The 17,354-nt window shown below is 33.6% G+C and overlaps 3 protein-coding genes and 1 non-coding gene across 4 annotated transcripts; all 4 read left to right on the forward strand.

Annotated features, from left to right (window-relative positions):
* The first annotated feature begins 4,985 nt into the window (after positions 1 to 4,985).
* Positions 4,986 to 9,897, forward strand: LOC121227848 (putative disease resistance protein RGA3). The gene has a single exon (XM_041110719.1). It carries the CDS (start codon positions 5,562 to 5,564, stop codon positions 6,447 to 6,449), a length of 888 nt encoding a protein of 295 aa, XP_040966653.1. The 5' UTR covers positions 4,986 to 5,561; the 3' UTR covers positions 6,450 to 9,897.
* LOC107932726 (putative disease resistance RPP13-like protein 1) lies at positions 6,678 to 8,889 on the forward strand. The gene is made up of 2 exons (XM_016864815.2): positions 6,678 to 7,997; positions 8,041 to 8,889. The coding sequence occupies exons 1-2, from the start codon at positions 6,678 to 6,680 to the stop codon at positions 8,887 to 8,889; spliced, it is 2,169 nt and encodes a 722-aa protein (XP_016720304.2).
* LOC107932725 (disease resistance protein RGA2) lies at positions 8,893 to 9,429 on the forward strand. Its single transcript, XM_016864814.1, has one exon. The coding sequence runs from the start codon at positions 8,893 to 8,895 to the stop codon at positions 9,427 to 9,429; it is 537 nt and encodes a 178-aa protein (XP_016720303.1).
* Positions 9,898 to 16,022: 6,125 nt separating the features above from the next.
* Positions 16,023 to 16,104, forward strand: TRNAS-GCU (transfer RNA serine (anticodon GCU)). Its single transcript has one exon. It is a non-coding gene; the product is annotated as a tRNA-Ser (tRNA).
* Positions 16,105 to 17,354: the final 1,250 nt, after the last annotated feature.

The raw sequence follows: 17,354 nt of genomic DNA on the forward strand, positions 1-17,354 counted from the left end.
AGATCATCCTTGGCATACTTCTTTGGAGGTTTAATTTCTCTTCTAGTTCTGTTTTTGGTGATAGAATATTGTGGTGGAGAAGCAACTCTATTATGAATTTTTGTACTGGCTTGAAGAATCGACTCTGTTGTGGATTCTGGATTTATCTGGTGCTCCACCTGCTTTTGATTTTCTTTATTAGAAGAGTCTTTAAGAGATAAGTTAGGTAGCATAGCAGTTTCATCAAAAACATCTCTGCTAATCATAACTTTTCTATTTTCAAGACATCATAACTTATACCCTTTTACCTTTATAACCAAGAAAAACACATTTTATGGATCTTGGTTCCAAATTTCCATTATTAACATGAGTATACGCATGACACCCAAAGATCTTTAAACCAGAATGGTTAATAGGATTACCAGACCATACATTTTGTGGAGTCTTTTTCTTAATGGCAACAGATGGAGATCGGTTGATCAAAAAACATGCAGCAGAAGCTGCTTTGGCCCCAAACGACTACAGTAAGTTAACATTCGACAGCATACATCGAACTTCTCCATGATCATTCTATAACACCGTTTTGTTGTGGAGTATGATGAACTGTCAAATGTCTCACGATCCCTCTGACTTGCATAATTCATTAAACTCATCAGAACAGAACTCTAAGCCACTGTTTGTGTGGAGGTGTTTTATTTGTTTTCTTGTCTATTTTTCAATCATAATTTTCCAAGACTTAGATGTGGAAAACACATCACTTTTCTGCTTCAAGAAGAACACCCAAACTTTTCTGGAAAAATCATTAATAAAAGTTAGCATATAATTAGCTCCACCTCTTGAAGGCACTCTGGATGGCCCCATAGATCAAAATGAATATACTCCAACGTCCCTTTCGTGTTATGGATTTTGCTGGTGAATCAAACTCTTTTTTGCTTCCCAAAAATACAGTGTTCACAGAATTTTAGTTTGTAAATTCCTTGCCCATCAAGAAGTCCTATTTTGCTCAATTCTGCCATGCCATTCTCACTTATATGCCTTAAGTGCATATTCCAAAGTTTAGTATCTGACAAGGAATAAGAAATGACAGCTGTATCACCAGTAATAGTAAAACCCTGAAAAACATATAACTTGGCAGTCTTTCTCTGCCCTTTCATTACAACGAGGGAACCTTTGGAAATTTTCAAAACCCTACTTTCAGCTGTGTATCTGTACCCTTTTAAATCAAGAGTACTCAACGAAATTAAATTTCCCTTCAATTCTGGAACATGTCGCACGTCACTAAATGTTCTGATAACTCCGTCAAACATCTTAACTTTAATCGTTCCAACACTTGTAATTTTACACAAAACATTATTTCCTATCAAAACAACATCTTCAGACACTGTTTCATAAGTTGTAAACCAATCCCGATTGGGACTCATATGAAAGGTGTAGTCGTAATCAATGATCCACTCCTTTCTTACTTTAGAATTGTTGACAGAAGCGACTAGAAGTTCACCATCGCTGTAGTCTTCTACAACATCAGCTTCACCAGAATTTTCTGGTTGTTTTCCCTTTTGATTCGTAGCCTCCCTTTTAATCTTGTTCTGTAGCTTATAGCACTCAGACTTAATGTGCTCTTTTTTCTTGCAAAAGTTACAAGTTTTACCTCTATTTGAAGACTTCGATCTACCCTTAGATTAATCATGAGGATTCCATTCCTATGTCCTTCCATGATCATCATCACCATTTCGATCTTGTCTCCCACGAACAATGAGACCCTTCTTTAAGAGTCGAGTTTAACCACAAGATGCTTCATCTTATTATACAAGGTTAAAGAATCATAAATCTCATCAACTGTGAGAGACTCGCGGCTATATAAAATCGTGTCTCTAAAGGTTGAATAAGACGGGGGTAACGAACAAAGTAGAATCAACCTTAGATCTTCCTTATCATACTGAACCTTTATGGCCTCGAAGTTTGAGAGAATTCTTTTAAACACTGTTAAGTGTTCATGCATAGACGCACTTTCCTCCAAACGATGAGCATAAAGACGCTGCTTCATATGCAACTTGCTGGTTAGAGTTTTCGACATACATATTTGTTCCAGCCTCATCCATAATGCAGTGGCGGTCTTCTCTTTCATCACATCCTACAAAAATTTTGTTAGACAAATGTAGATGTTATTGTGTTAATGCCTTTCGATCCTTACACTCATTCTCTTCATTCGCTAATTTCGAAGGCATCTTATTTATCCCTAGCAGGGCATCCTTCAGATCCATATGCGCAAGAACTGCTTGCATATTAATTTGCCACAACGCAAATCTGGTGTTGCGATCCAATAGTGGAATTTCATACTTTAAAGACGCCATTACCGTGATCGAGATGAAGAACCTCGAAGCTCAGATACCAATTTGTAAAAAAATAGAATGTTGGTAATGACAATATATCGTAAAGAAAGGAGAAATAAAAAAATAAAGAACACATAGATTTTTACGTCGAAAACATTTTGGGAAAAAAACCAAGGGCAGAGGAGAAGAAAATCCACTATGTCGAATTCGAATGATTACAGGAAGAGTAGACTATGTCTATTTATAGGCTTGTAAAACCATATTCTAATAGAAGTATAGTAAGATTAAAACATCTTATCAATATCAAATAAATGGAGTTTAATAAGGTTTAAAAAACCTTATTCTAAAATAAAATAAAAGAAGTGTAGTTTTATATGGATTTTACTTTTATTTTATTTTACCACTGTGTTTTATTTAAATAAGGATTTGGGTCACTTAATTCTAACAGAAACTTGTAGAATAACCTTGACATCACCCTTCCATAAAAAAGAGCTATTTTTGCACTGATATTTCTTCTTCTTTATTCCAGCTTCATATTGTTATTGAATCTTGTACCTACACTCTACCAACCTTCAAATACACAACCAACATCACCTTCTACAATTGCTTCATCGAAAAGAATGTACACCAAAAACATTGGGTTGTTCATATTCAAAACGATTTTTGTTTTCTCTACTACTAAACACAAATAATTTTCTTTCTTTTTTTTCTCTTTTTCGGTTGAACAATTATAGCAATGTTAAAAAAAAATAAAAGGTATAAGTAGGGACTGGTGTTGCCAAAGTGCTTTGTGGCAATAAAAAAATTTTAATGAAAAAAAATAGCTTGGTGCCACCAATGAGAACGATGGCACCAAAAAATTCAAACTTTTTGACAAAAAAATACACTGATGCCACCAATGGCAAGGGCGACACAAAAAAAAATCATTTTTTAAAAATATTTTTTTATGGATGTCGCCAAGGAGAATGGCAGCACAAAAAAAAAACTTTCTGCAAAATCTTTGACACATTAAAAAAAATGGTACCGCTAATGACAATGACGATGCCCATTAAAATAATTTTTTTCCTTTTTTTCTTTTTCTCCCAAGAATACTAATATTTTTGATGGGGTGGATTATTATACATATTGGTGTCGCAAAAGGTAACGGCGACACTCAAAAATTATTTTTTTATTAAATCGGACAATGATTGGGTAATTATTAAGGGTGATGCCGCCAATAACATTGACAACATCAAGTTTTACCGTAATAAACGAGTCATTTCTATAAATAATTTTGGGGTAAATTACACTAACAGTCACTCAATTTTGGGGTAGCTGACAAAACAGTCACTCATGTTTCAATTCAGTCACTTAACTTTTGAAAAATAATAAAACAGTCACTACTAACCATTTTCCGTTACAGACGTAATAGAGGTACCATTTTCTGTTATAGACTTCCATTTTCTATCCTCCACTCCCTCTTCCCCACCATCCCTCCCCTACTCTGATTCTTTCCCTTTTCTATTTTCTATTTGCCATTTTCCACTTTCCATTTCAAAGTAATGTTCAAAGTAGGGGGAGAGATGGTGAGGAAGAGGAAGAGGGATGGAAGAGGGGGATGGAAAATGGAAGCCTGTAACGGAAAATAGTACCTCCGTTACGTCTGTAACGGAAAATGGTTAGTGGTGACTGTTTTGTTATTTTTCAAAAGTTGAGTGATTGAATTGAAACCTGAGTGACTATTTTGTCAGCAATCCCAAAGTTGAATGACTGTTAGTGTAATTTACCCTTTAAAAAATTAAAAAATTTTCCAAATAAAAAATTCTAAAAAAATATAAAGAAAGTTAAATTATTAAAAATTTTCTAGAATAATAATTTTAGGGACATAAATAAGTTAATTAATGATTCAAGTTTATCATAATAAAGTATTTATTATTATTATTATTTTGCTTTGATTTTTTTTTCAAATTTATGTGTTATAACATGTAATTAGCTATATTGTAACAAGATTATAATTTAACATGTTTAATTTTTTAATTTAACTTGAACAATTTCACTCGATTCGGCTCGACTCAAATTTCATTTCACTTGACTCGATTCGAAAAAATTGAAATCAAGTTAGGATGATAAAATATGATTAATCAATTGGATTAATATGAAAATTTTTCACTCAATTCGATCGAACGCTCATTCCTATCCATAGATGTCAAAGTAGTATAATCATGACTAATAATTACTTTGATTCCAATAGGCATGAAAAATTCATTGATATTAACAATCACATTGAACTTGACACTCATGTGTGTTAAAATATCCCTAAAAAATCTATTTCAAAAAAAAAAAAACTTTTGAATATACATATTTTAATAAATAACCATTACATTTATAATATAAAAAAATAATTAATATAAAATTAAAATTAAAATTAAAATTAAAAATATTAATAAAACTTTAATAAAAGACAAGTAATAAATTCTAGTCTTTAACTAAAAAATAATGTATATAACTAAAATCCATTAACTAAAATTAATTTATTGTTAAATTATGCATTAAAACATAGTACTTGCATGGCGTAAATAATTACAATTAGATAGTCAAAATTACTAAATTAATTTACAAAATATAATGTATTAAATATTATTGGCTCTCTTTTCAATGAGGTCATCTTTTGATTAAATAAAGAAAGATTGGTACGCAATACAATTAAGAAATTGGAGGCTGCAATCATTCCAACCTGTTTTCCACTTTCTTGTGTTTTCTATCTCATTTGTTACTATTCATTGACTTCAACTCCCTTCCCTGTTAACCCCAATTATACACAATCCATCTCCATTTCTTTCCCTCAATTTCCCTTTCCTTCTTCATCTCTCTCTTTGATTTCTTTGTCCCAATTCCACCATGTCTGTCTTTGGAGAGGCTACTCTTTCTGCCTTTTTGGAGCTCTTGTCTACCAAGTTGCTTGACTCTGTACCGAACTTTGTGGCCGATCACCGGTAAGTCCACCAGCAACTCAAGCTGTGGCAATCCATATTACCCGAGATCAAAGCAGTGTTGAACCATGCAGAGGAGAAACAGATCAAGGACGAGGCTGTGAAGAATTGGTTGGACGATCTCCAAGACTTAGCTTACGATGTGGATGACATCTTGGACGAGTTCGCTTACCAAGAGTTACGTCTCAAGCTCCAAAAAACTCAAGCACAAGCCAGCACTAGTAAGGTACAGAAACTCATTCCAACCTGCTGTACTGGTGGTCATTTCTCTCCAATCTCTTTTATGTTTAATGCTAAGATGATTTCAAAGATAAAAGCAGTCACTGATAGACTGAATAGTTTGAACACTCGAAGAAGTAGTTTGGGGTTGAATGTGATCATGTCTCAAGGCGCAAATTCCAAGGGAAATAAACCCAGGCTACAACCAACTTCCTTGATGGATGGAGCTGTGGAGTATGTTGGTAGAGCCAGTGAGAAGCAAGAAATGCTTGAGTTGCTCAAAAGTAACAATTCCGATGGAGTTTGTGTCCTTTCCATCGTTGGCATGGGCGGGATGGGGAAAACAACTCTTGCTCAGCTTGTTTACAATGATCCCAGCATTAAGGAGTCTTTCGATCACAAGTCCTGGGTATGCGTTTCTGATGATTTTGATGCTGTTAACATAACAAAGACGATTTTAAGATCCCTTGATGCTGACTCACGTGATGAGAATGACTTGAACTTGCTTCAAGTCAAATTGAAGGAGAAGTTATCTGGAAAAAGGTACTTGCTTGTTTTAGATGACATTTGGAACGAGAGTTACAGTGATTGGACCATCTTACGGGCTCCATTTGGAGCAGGAACCAAGATTATTGTAACAACTCGACTCGAAAAGGTTTCATCTAATGTAGATTCGATGAAAGCATTTTACTTGGATAAACTCTCGCATCATGATTGTTTATCCATATTTGCTCAGCTTTCATTGAAAGCAAGAAGCTTTGATGGGCATCCCCAATTTAAAGAAATTGGAGAGAACATAGTGAGAAGGTGCAACGGCTTACCTTTGGCTGCAAAAGCCATTGGAAGCTTATTACGGACAGTTACGGATCATAGTGAATGGGAAAAAGTATATGAGAGCGAGATATGGGACCTGCTAGAAGATCCATGTGGCTTAATTCCAGCCTTGCGATAAAGCTACCATTATCTTCCTCCGCATCTCAAAAGATGCTTTGCATACTGCTCCATATTTCCTAAAGATTATGAATTTGAAGAAGAAGAGATAATCTTGTTATGGAGAGCAGAAGGTTTCTTGCAATCAAAAGCTAAAATTCAAGGCAAAGGTTTTGGAAACCAATATTTTCAAGATCTAGTGTCAAGGTCATTTTTTCAAATATCTAGTAAGGACAAATCCCGTTTCGTGATGCATGATCTTATGAATGATTTAGCTCAATTAGTTGCTGGAGAAATATGTTGCAGACTGGAGGGTGAAAAGCAACAAAAGTTTTCGCATCGTTCTCGTCACTCAACTTTTGTTAGCGATGATTGGTATCACATTGTAAAGAAGTTTGAAGCATTTTATCAAATGACTTCTCTACGTACTTTTCTACCCTTATTGCATCAAGGAGATCGTTTCTATTTAACTAGTGTTGTCTTGGAAGATCTGTTGCCAAGACTTAGCTACGTAAGGGTTCTTTCTTTGTCTGGGTATGAGATCTATGATTTGCCCGACCTTTTTGAAAATTTAAAACATCTACGCTACTTAAATTTTTCTAGAACCCGAATTAAATGTTTACCTGATTCTTTGTGTACTCTTTATCATTTGGAGACTTTAATATTAAGAGATTGTTCAAAGCTCAAAAATTTACCCTTGAATATCGGAAACCTTGTCAACTTGTATTTTCTTGATATTAGAGGTGCGGGTTCAATAAAAAGGATGCCCTCCGGATTTGATCAGCTCACCAAGCTTCAAACGTTATCTAATTTTGTTATAGGGGAAGGTGATGGACATCTTATTAGAGAATTGAAAAATTTGTCAAACCTTAGAGATAATTTTTGTCTTTCTGGATTGGAGAATGTTAAAGGTCAAGATGCGAGGGAAGCTAAGTTAAATGAGAAGCTAGGGATTGATGGGTTAGAACTACAATGGGGTACAGACTTGGTGAATAGTACAAGGAAAGAAGAAGTTGAAGAGCGGGCGTTGGACTTTCTTCGTCCTCAGAAAAAGCTTGAGCAACTCATCATTGAGAATTATGGTGGTGTAAAATTCTCATCTTGGATAGCAGATTCTTGCTTCAAGAATTTGTCGTCTTTGAAGCTTCGCAATTGTAAAAACTGCAAATCACTACCATCAGTTGGAAGGTTGCCGTTGTTAAAAGATCTTTCAATTATTGGTTTTGATCAAGTACAAAAGATTGGTGTTGAGTTCTTTGGAGAAAATCAATTGAATCCATTTGCATCATTAGAGATTCTGTCTTTTGAGAATCTTCCAAACTGGAAAGAGTGGGACACTTGTGAAGGAGACGAGAAGGTTTTGAAACTCCCCAGCCTTCGTGAGCTTTCAATCAAAACCTGTCCTCAATTGTTGGGAAGGTTGCCTACCCATCTTCCTTTCTTGCAAAAACTTGAAATTCATAGGTGTGCGAGTTTGGTGGTTTCAATATCAAGTTTCCCGTTACTGTTTAAATTCAGTATACGAGGGTGTGCAGAACTGGTGGATGGTTGCTCTTCTCCTGCGAAGGAGGTTTCCTCTTTGCAAATTTTGTCTCTTTTTAACATTTTGAAAGTTTAATATTCCAGCAGATAGGACAATGTTGAGGTTTGGAAACTCAGAATATTTTGAAATTCCTGGTTGGGAGGAGTTGGCGTCTCTATCACAGCATGGGTTTAGTTTAGTTGGACATCGTTTCATTTCCATTTGGCGTTGTCCTCAACTGCAGTCTTTAGAAGCCGAGGAAGTCGAATTGCAACCTGACAAGATTTCACGTGTTGAATCTCTGCAGATATATGACTGTGAAATGCTTAATAGACTGCCACAAGTCTTACATGAGCTCACTTTCCTAACAGTGATGGAAATTCATAATTGTCCAAGCTTGGTTTCTTTTGCAGAGAATAACTTACCTCCTAATTTAAAAAAGCTGAGAATTACATACTGTGAGAATTTGGAGTATCTGGTTGATGAAAAAGAAGATAATAAGAGTACGAGTAGTACCCTCTGTCTTCTTGAGGACTTGGAAATCTATAAGTGTCCGTCTCTAATGTCTTTGTCATCGAAGGGGCACAAAAATATTTGCAATCAGCTTCAACTTCTCGATATTACCGAATGCTCAAAGCTGAGTTTCCTATTTTCAAACACCAAGTTTCCCATAACGCTTAAACATTTGAGAATTGGGGAATGTCCGGAGTTGGAATACATAGCCCAAGAGTTTGAGGAAAATGCTTGTCTTGAATCTCTTCTAATTTTCAGATCTGGAATTAAATCTCTACCACGAGGACTAGACAAGCTCATCCATCTCCAAGAGATGTGGTTGGATTCGTGTTCAAATTTGGTTTCTTTCGAAGAAACTGGGTTGCTCACCACCAACTTTAGAGCTTTCGTAGTTGATGGTTGTGGAAATTTTGGAGCCCTTCTGTAGTGCATGGCCAGCATCACCTCCCTTCGACAATTATGTGTGTGCAACTGTTCAGCTGACATATCGTTTCCATCGGAGGGATTCCCTGCCAATCTCACATCACTTGAAATCTCAAACGCACCCAAAATTTATAGGTCACTTGTGGAACGGGGATTAAATAGACTCACCTCTCTTCAAGGATTGACCATCGGAGGTGGAGGTTGCTCAAATGTGGTGTCGTTCCCAGAAGAAGGGATTGGAATGATGCTGCCTCCTTCTCTCACCTGTATCTCCCTTACAGAATTTGAGAACCTGGAATTCATGTTCTCCGAGGGCTTTCAAGACCTCGCCTCTCTTAAAGAATTGGTGATCGGTAATTGTCCCAATCTAACATCTCTTCCGGAAAAAGACATGCTTCGCTCGCTTGGATGTTTATATATTTACAGCTGTCCGTTGCTGAAAGAAGAGTGCTCAAGCGATAAAGGACGAGAGTGGTCTAAGATTTCCCACATACCCTTTGTTCAAATTGATGGTAAAATAGTCATCCCGAGGGAATCGGATTGAAAGATGAGCTGCAAAATCTGTGATTGGTTTGTTCAGAGTCATGGGACAGGTACAAAAAAACCATTTCAAACTTTTCTAACTTTCCTTAGGAACAAGATAATAATATTAAATAGTATAAATTTATTGATTGATATTTGCAAGCATTGAAAGATAAGTTGGGGTGGAAGTGGGCTTTCAGAAAGATCCATTAAAGGAAAAGTAAAAGGATGTGACTTCTCTTGTTAAAATTTTCAAAGACAAAAGTATAAATGTTGATGAGATGTAATTGGCATATTGTGATCGAGTGTCCCTTCGCAAAATTACCACACTTCAATGGGTGGAAATGGGTGGAATTTGTCATTTAGTATTTTGTAAAAGGTTAGTAAAAGGGTGGGTGGTGAGGTTTTTACTGAAATAATTTTAAAAAAAAATTATTTACTAAAATAAGTTGTCATTTCGATTATTTACGAAAATAGATTATTTTTTTCATTTGTGCCTATCTGACAGGCGTGTTTTAATTTTTTATATTAATTTTTTAAATAAAATATTATTTTTTTATTTTCAGATCAGTATGACCTGCGTATAGATACGAATACAGGTTGCGCCTATGTTAGAAGTGCGACTAGTTGAGCCTTTCTCAGAGGCGTGACTAATTGTGCCTATCTCAGAGGCGCAAATGGTAGGGCCTACGGAAACACTAGAAATATTAGTGAATCTGCTAATACATACTTCATCTGGATAAAATATGCATTATTAAAATTAAATTAAAATATTAAATAAGAAACAAAATTATAAAATAATATGTTATTTGGAAAATAACTATTATTGTAATGACATACATATTTTATTAGGTATAAGTATTTAAATTTTTATTTTTGTAATGTGATATATGCGTATATATATATATATAATCATATTAATGAATCTGCTTATACATACTTCATCCGGATAAAGTATACATTTTAATAACACATGAAAGATGTGGACATTAATATTTAAGGCAAACTTGTGGATTATATAGTCGATGAAAGTTGGTAATATTATAAAGTTGTTTTTAATACTCGGTTTTATTAGGTATAAGTATTTAAATTAATTTTAAAATAATTACAAACACAGAAAATTTTAACATAGTACTAAATTACTAAGAAATTAATTTTAAAATAATTATAAAAAACAAAAAAATTACATTCATACAAAATATTAATCCAAAACTATAAATACTAAACATAAATATTTTATAATTAATAATTAATAACAAAAAAATTACATGCATGCAACAACAGATGTTGCAGGAGAGCTACTGTGTGGGCAGAAGGGGCAGTGGGGTGGGCGGTCTGCTGCTGCAGGAGGGGGACTATGCGGGCAGCCCATTTGCGTCTACCTGTCAGGCTCGATTAATCGCGTCTATCCGATAGGAACGACCCGTTTTTACCCGTATTTTTACCTGTATATATATTTAAATATTTTTAATAAAAAAATAATATTTTATTTAAAAAACAATTTTTTTTAATATAAAAAATTGAATCGCGCCTGTCAGATAGGCGCGAATGAGAAAAATAACCCATTTTGATAAATAATCGGGCTGACAATTTATTTTGGTAAATAATTTTTTTTTAAAATTATTTCAGTAAAAAACCCGTGGGTGGTGTTTTAGTATTTTCAGAGAACTGAAGTGATGATGTTTGTAAACTTCTTTCTTGGCTTTGGGGTTTAATTTTGTAGTACCATTAGGTCTTCGGTTTTTCTATAATGTGAGCTTTGTCTATTGTAATGAGTTTTTTTATAGTGAGTTCATTTTTTATTCTGGCCGTGGATGTGGGATTATTCCCGAACCACGTATATTATTATGTTGTTTATTTTATTTTTTTATTTTTATTTTCTTATATACTAGTTTGATATATTACGGAAGAATAAGATGGATATAAATATAAATGAGTTTAATTTGATATTAAACTTCAATCTTATAACATTTTCCTTATTTTGAATATATATTTTTATTTATTCATAAAAATTTTATTTATTTAAAAGTCAAATGAGTTTAATTCGATTAGTTGAGTTTGATTGAAGATTTTTGTATTCATTTAATAAAAATTTTTATTCAAATTTAATTTTAGTCGATATAGTTTTAACTCGGATTCGAGCATGCTAAGACGCATTTATCCTCTTATTTAATGGTTGGGGTGGGTTATATATAGTTCTAGGTATTGTATTTATCCTCTTATATACTTCAGCCAATGCAAGACGTAAAGCATCGAAGTCTTTCTTTTGATTGTCATTATCCTTTTTTGTTCAGTTGAATTTTTTTTAAAAAAATATCAGCTTGAGGCTTATTTTAAAATATAAAAATTTTGATTTTAAGAAAAATATGGGTTTTATTTAAAAAAAAGGAGTTGTCACTAAGCATTTTTTGTTAGGTGTGATCGATCACTTATAAAATTATATTTTATAAAGGAAATTTAAAATCTCTTTAAAAATGATAATTTTTAGGTATGCGTTGAAATCCCCCCAAAAAAATACGAGAGTCAATTACACGTAGGAAATGTTATAGCACCCTTACAACTATTAAAATTGGTACATTATTGATTACATGTTGTCTAAGAATCCTAAATTTTAAAATTGTGAAATATAATATTTAATTATGATCTATTTAATTAATTACATATATAATAAAAAATAATTTTATTTCTAAATGAATTAAAATTTTAAAATAATATTCAGTATCTCCTATCCATAAAGATACCAAAAAATTATATTTTATTAATGAGCAAAACCCATGGATTTACTTGGTTTGGAAAAGGTTATCCCATTGTTAATAAACTTATTTTCTATTTTGGAAAAATTAGGCAAAAAGGTTGAAAAAAAAATTAGGGAGTTAGGCCGAGATTTTCTAAATTTAAGGAAATATGCCGATTTTGAAGAGAGAAATAGAAAATGTGTCCTGGGAAAAGCGCTTTCTACAAAACTCATTTTCTTTTGACAAATTGTATCTTTTTTACAATATATTTATTAAAGAGAAATTGAACTCGAACTCTCAAGAATAAAACTATTAACATTTAACCATTTGACTAAAAAAAGCTAATATGTCAAAAGAATATACGTTTTGTACAAAAGATTTTTCCCAAGATGTGTTTTATATTTCTCTTTCCAAAATACACTTATTTCCCCAAATTTAGGAAATATCGACCTAATTCCCTAACTTTTTTTATTTCGACATTTTTATCCAATTTTCTCCTTCTAATTTTTTATTTCACTTTCTTTCTCTTTTTTTTTTTCCTATTTTTTATTCTTTCCTATTTCAATTTTATTTCTTTCTTTTCTTCCTATTCTCTTCCTCTCTTTCCCAACCTTAGCTATCGCCAGTAAGCACCATAGCCGTACTTCGGCATTTGTTTTTGGGTCCAAATAATGGCATTGGTCAACTCTTTTCCTCATTTTCTTTCATTTCCAAATAATAGCATTGGGGTTCTCCTCTGTTGATCACCTTGCTCTTGTGTTGTCACTACTTGTTCTGATGTTGTCACTGATCGGAGAAGCCACCAAACGGTCCACATTTCCTTTCTCTCTCCCATTTCTTTTCTACTTTACTTTTTTTTTTGGTTTTTAAAGCCCTTGATCGCTGTTTCACTGCCATTGCTCTCCGTCATCGAACCGAGCCACCACTGTCAATGGCCTTGCCTCTAGCCAACATGCACTGTTGCTCAACCTCTTGTTTCTTTCCCTTTTTTACTGTCGCCTCTCCTGTCTAACCGATAACTCTAAAATATAGAGTTATCTTTAGCATTCTAGATTAGTAATTCATGCAAATTTTAAGTATTTGATAACAAATTTTGGGATTTTTATGACAACTTTGTCTTGCTAAATGATACTAAGATGAATTTGCTAATTTGATCATTTTATACACTAAAACACATGATTGCGGTTTTTGAAACAGTTGATGTACTGGAAGAAAAGACAGTCTTGAAGCTCACCCTTTTGGTGCTCAATGCTGTAGCATTTCTACAACATAAGCCATGTCGAAGAGGGTTGATATATGGTCATCTTTGGACCAAATTAAAGGCTATTGGACTTTGGAAATTCTCTTGACCCAACTCAAGAATTAGGTTAGCAAAAATGGATAGCTTGCTAAGGAGATAAAGCCCAAACATCCACTAAGGAGGAGAAGTCCCAACCGTCCACAGAGGTGCCCAAATCAGCCACCCAAGACTTGGTAAAACATTGAAAATCAACCACAAAATTCCCATATGTGACCATGCAACTCCCCTCCTCATTTCAAGGTTTCTTTCCCATGAATCAAGCACAAATGTCAAAGTCATCGAATCACTCATTTCAAGGCTCTCATTTGCTAAAAATAGCCAGTCTTTACAAGTATAAATAGCCCTAGCTATTCACTCATTTCACTTATCCCTAACTCACCATCTCTTTTCCCATTCTTCATTCTTTCACTTCCCATTTGGGAGAGTAATACAAGAGTTTGAGAGAAGCATTTTAGAAGTTCTTTTAGCATCAAAATTTGGCATTTTAAAGGCAATTGTGTGAAGGAGCAAAGCAGAAGGAAGGAGGAAAAGGAACACAAGCTGAACTATGGAGAAACACCGAATTTGTCTTCTAGTTACTTTCCATTTTTTTAACTTTTTAATTTGTTATGAATTGATGAACATGATTGCTAAATATTTTTTCTTTCAATTTAATTAACATCACTTAATTCTGTTGTTGTGAGATTGATTACATTCTTTTAACTTAAATTGTTAAAATTTTGTTAATGATGTTATGTGCTTTGGTTGCTTATTCATTCAGATAAAATCATGAACATGTTATTCATACATTATAAATGTAGGGAAACAATCCAATTAACTATTTAATCTAAGCAAAATTTGTAACACCCCTAATCCGTCTTCGTCGTTGAATTAGAGTTATGGAGCATTGCTGTACTAAACAGAACATTCATCATCAAAACAGAAACAATTATGCAATTCAAGAACTATTATTGAATAAATCAATAAAAATAACACAATTCAAATCACTGAAACAATATTAGCAAATTAATATACAATTATATGTTAAAAATAACATATATGCCATAAAATACTTTTAATATATATATATATGCTATACAATTAAAATACTATTATGATCATATAAAAATAATATTTTAAACTTAAATCATGTATGGGCATGTGAAAAGCTATAAAAAAATTAAATTTATGTGTAACTATTTGTAATTACCTGTGCAATTAATCCAATTTTTATTTTGTCATTAGTTGCTTTAATTACACGTGAGAATGTTTGATTAGTTGGATCTTACATCACAGTTTATAATATTACATTATTAAATGAGATTACGGTGTTCGGATTCTTTTAACATTTTGATGATCCCATTCTCACAAATGAGTAATGCATAAAAAATGTCATAAAACAAAAATAAATAGAAAATTATGTGAATGTGATGATTAAAGGTTATGATTATCAATCCATTTCCGAAACATTAAAATTATATATATATATATCACAACTATTTTGTGAAATTTTTAGTTTCAAATCTTGAAGGTAATCCATTCCTCAAAAAATAAACCATATAAGTAAATAAGTTATCATAATTAAATTTAGAAATTTTTTATCTAAATTTATATGATAAATTAAGGTGTAATAAAATTTAATTTCTTAAATTATTATAATATTATGAATAAATTTAAGATTTTATTCAAGCCATTGGACCGTTAATGTAACACTCCTCACCCGACTTGGTCACCGGACTCGAGTTACAAGATACTACATCATTATTGAAACTTTATCACATACACATAGTTTCAAGCAAGATCAGCTTCATGACAATATACAACATTTACAGAGGTGTTTGCGGCTAAACAATCATACAACCTCAAAAATAGTTTAATACGTGTTTAAGGACCATTGAACAAATTTTTAAAGAAATCAACGTAAGTATCGATACACAACTAATGTATTGATATTTTGTAAAAATGAGTATCGGTACTAACAAGAAAAAACGGTACCAACTTAGCATTTTGTCAAATCTTGGATCCAAACATTTTATGATACTCAAGTATAAGTATCAATATTTTTACCCTAAATATTGATACTCGTGAAAATATATATTGATACCAAATTAAGTTACTGTTTTCCTGCACTATCATTCCAACATTGAGATGTCGAATTCTTATAATCTGAATTCGTGCTCAAACATTTTCCTTTTCAACATGCATCATCAACACAATATCCAACATCAAATTTACCATACTTATAATCCAGAACAACTTCAATACTTAAACTATTCAGACCAAAAATAAAACCAATAAAATAACGATTACATCCAACAAAATTCTAAAATTCCAAAATCATAATAAACCATTAAGAACATAATAATAACCTTGGACATCCACCTCTCATCCCGACCTCGGCCCATCCTTCTACCCCAAGGTCGACTGCCCTTTTCTCAATTATTGGTAGATAATATTATTGTATTAGAACTAAATCTTTATATTATTCGTTGAATTTTAACTGATCATCTATTCTTCCCACACGTACCTTCAGCTATTTAGCTTGGACAGCATCTAAAACTATTTGTTATCCTAATCTTAATTTTCGTTTAACATATCAGTGTCGCTTTGGCCGAGTGGTTAAGACGTGTGCCTGCTAAGTACATGGGATATTCCTGCGAGAGTTCAAATCTCTCAGGCGACGTTAAAATTTTTGTCAACCTCAGATGAGATGCCCGCCAACAGCGACGTCAGGGGCGGGTGTTGGTGTTGATGGAGCCTGCTTCGACAATTGCGTGCTTGGTCTCCTCTGTTGAGGTTTTCTTCCTATGTTGGCAATGCTGGGAGTTTTGTGGTGGTTTAGCGACGGCTTCAGTCGCATCTCGTTTAGCCTCTCGAGATGGAGCCTGCTCCGCCTTTCGCCTCTTCCTTTCTAGTGCTTCCTTAGATTTAGCTATCTCCTCCAACCGGCGTTGCTCCTTTAATTTAGCCGCTTCATCTTTCTTACTCAATTCCTCTGCCTTCCTGTCTGATTCCTCCTTCTCTGTTCTCTTCGGCTTCTCTTCTTCCTCCTCTTTCATTTTACCCCTATTAGAAGCAGTTGCTGAAACACTATCTGTAGGAGCAGATTGCATAAACTTCTTTTTCTCCACAACCTTTTCCGCAAGTACCTTTTCAGCTTTTGCCACCGCCACTTCCTCTTGTGTTCGATCTTTCGAAGTTAAGCCAGACATTGTATGATCCACAAACGCTCTTCCATTTACTGCTCGACGAATTACAAGAGACACTTCATCAGGACTAAGTACACGACAATCTAATGTCCTCAGTCTCCATAGTGTGCTCCTTTTATTGCATCTAACATATTCTTTTTGGAATTCATCATTGTTACTCCATAAGTCCATAAATTTCTCCGCCTGAGCCATCGACTGTTTAGATCAAATATTGTACAAAATTCTTGATTTGGAAGAAATAAATCAAATGCACAACCTCACCTGGTAATACAAAAATTTTGGAGTGCCACTTTTTCCCCTTTTCAACCCAACTCATTCGCTTTATTTAAATCATCCTTGTGCTGCCATAAGTGTTTGTTCTGCAACATTCAAACAAGAGTAGCGTCGGCATATCTTTATCTTAGTTTATCAGATTCGAAGAGCAATGTATTCAATCAGAACCAGAACGAAAATGCAGGTTTGTCTATGAGTCTCGGATATGATTACGTGTCCAACTCGATTATGTTCATTCAGTCTAAGCTTACAGAATTTAAAAGTACCTTCTCATATGATTGTTTCTTTAAACTTTGCAACTGCACATACGCTTCTTGTTGATGTCATTTGCAGCTTTGAACTGGTACTACAATTCGCTTAACTTTTCGGTTTCCTCATAGTATTTTCTCTTAGTTGCCTTAGTGATCGCCTCAGCATTTTTGAGGTTGGCTTCCTTCTTTAAAGACTATAG

Source organism: Gossypium hirsutum, chromosome A04 (genome assembly GCF_007990345.1).
Source record: "Gossypium hirsutum isolate 1008001.06 chromosome A04, Gossypium_hirsutum_v2.1, whole genome shotgun sequence".
Classification (NCBI taxonomy): Eukaryota; Viridiplantae; Streptophyta; class Magnoliopsida; order Malvales; family Malvaceae; genus Gossypium; species Gossypium hirsutum.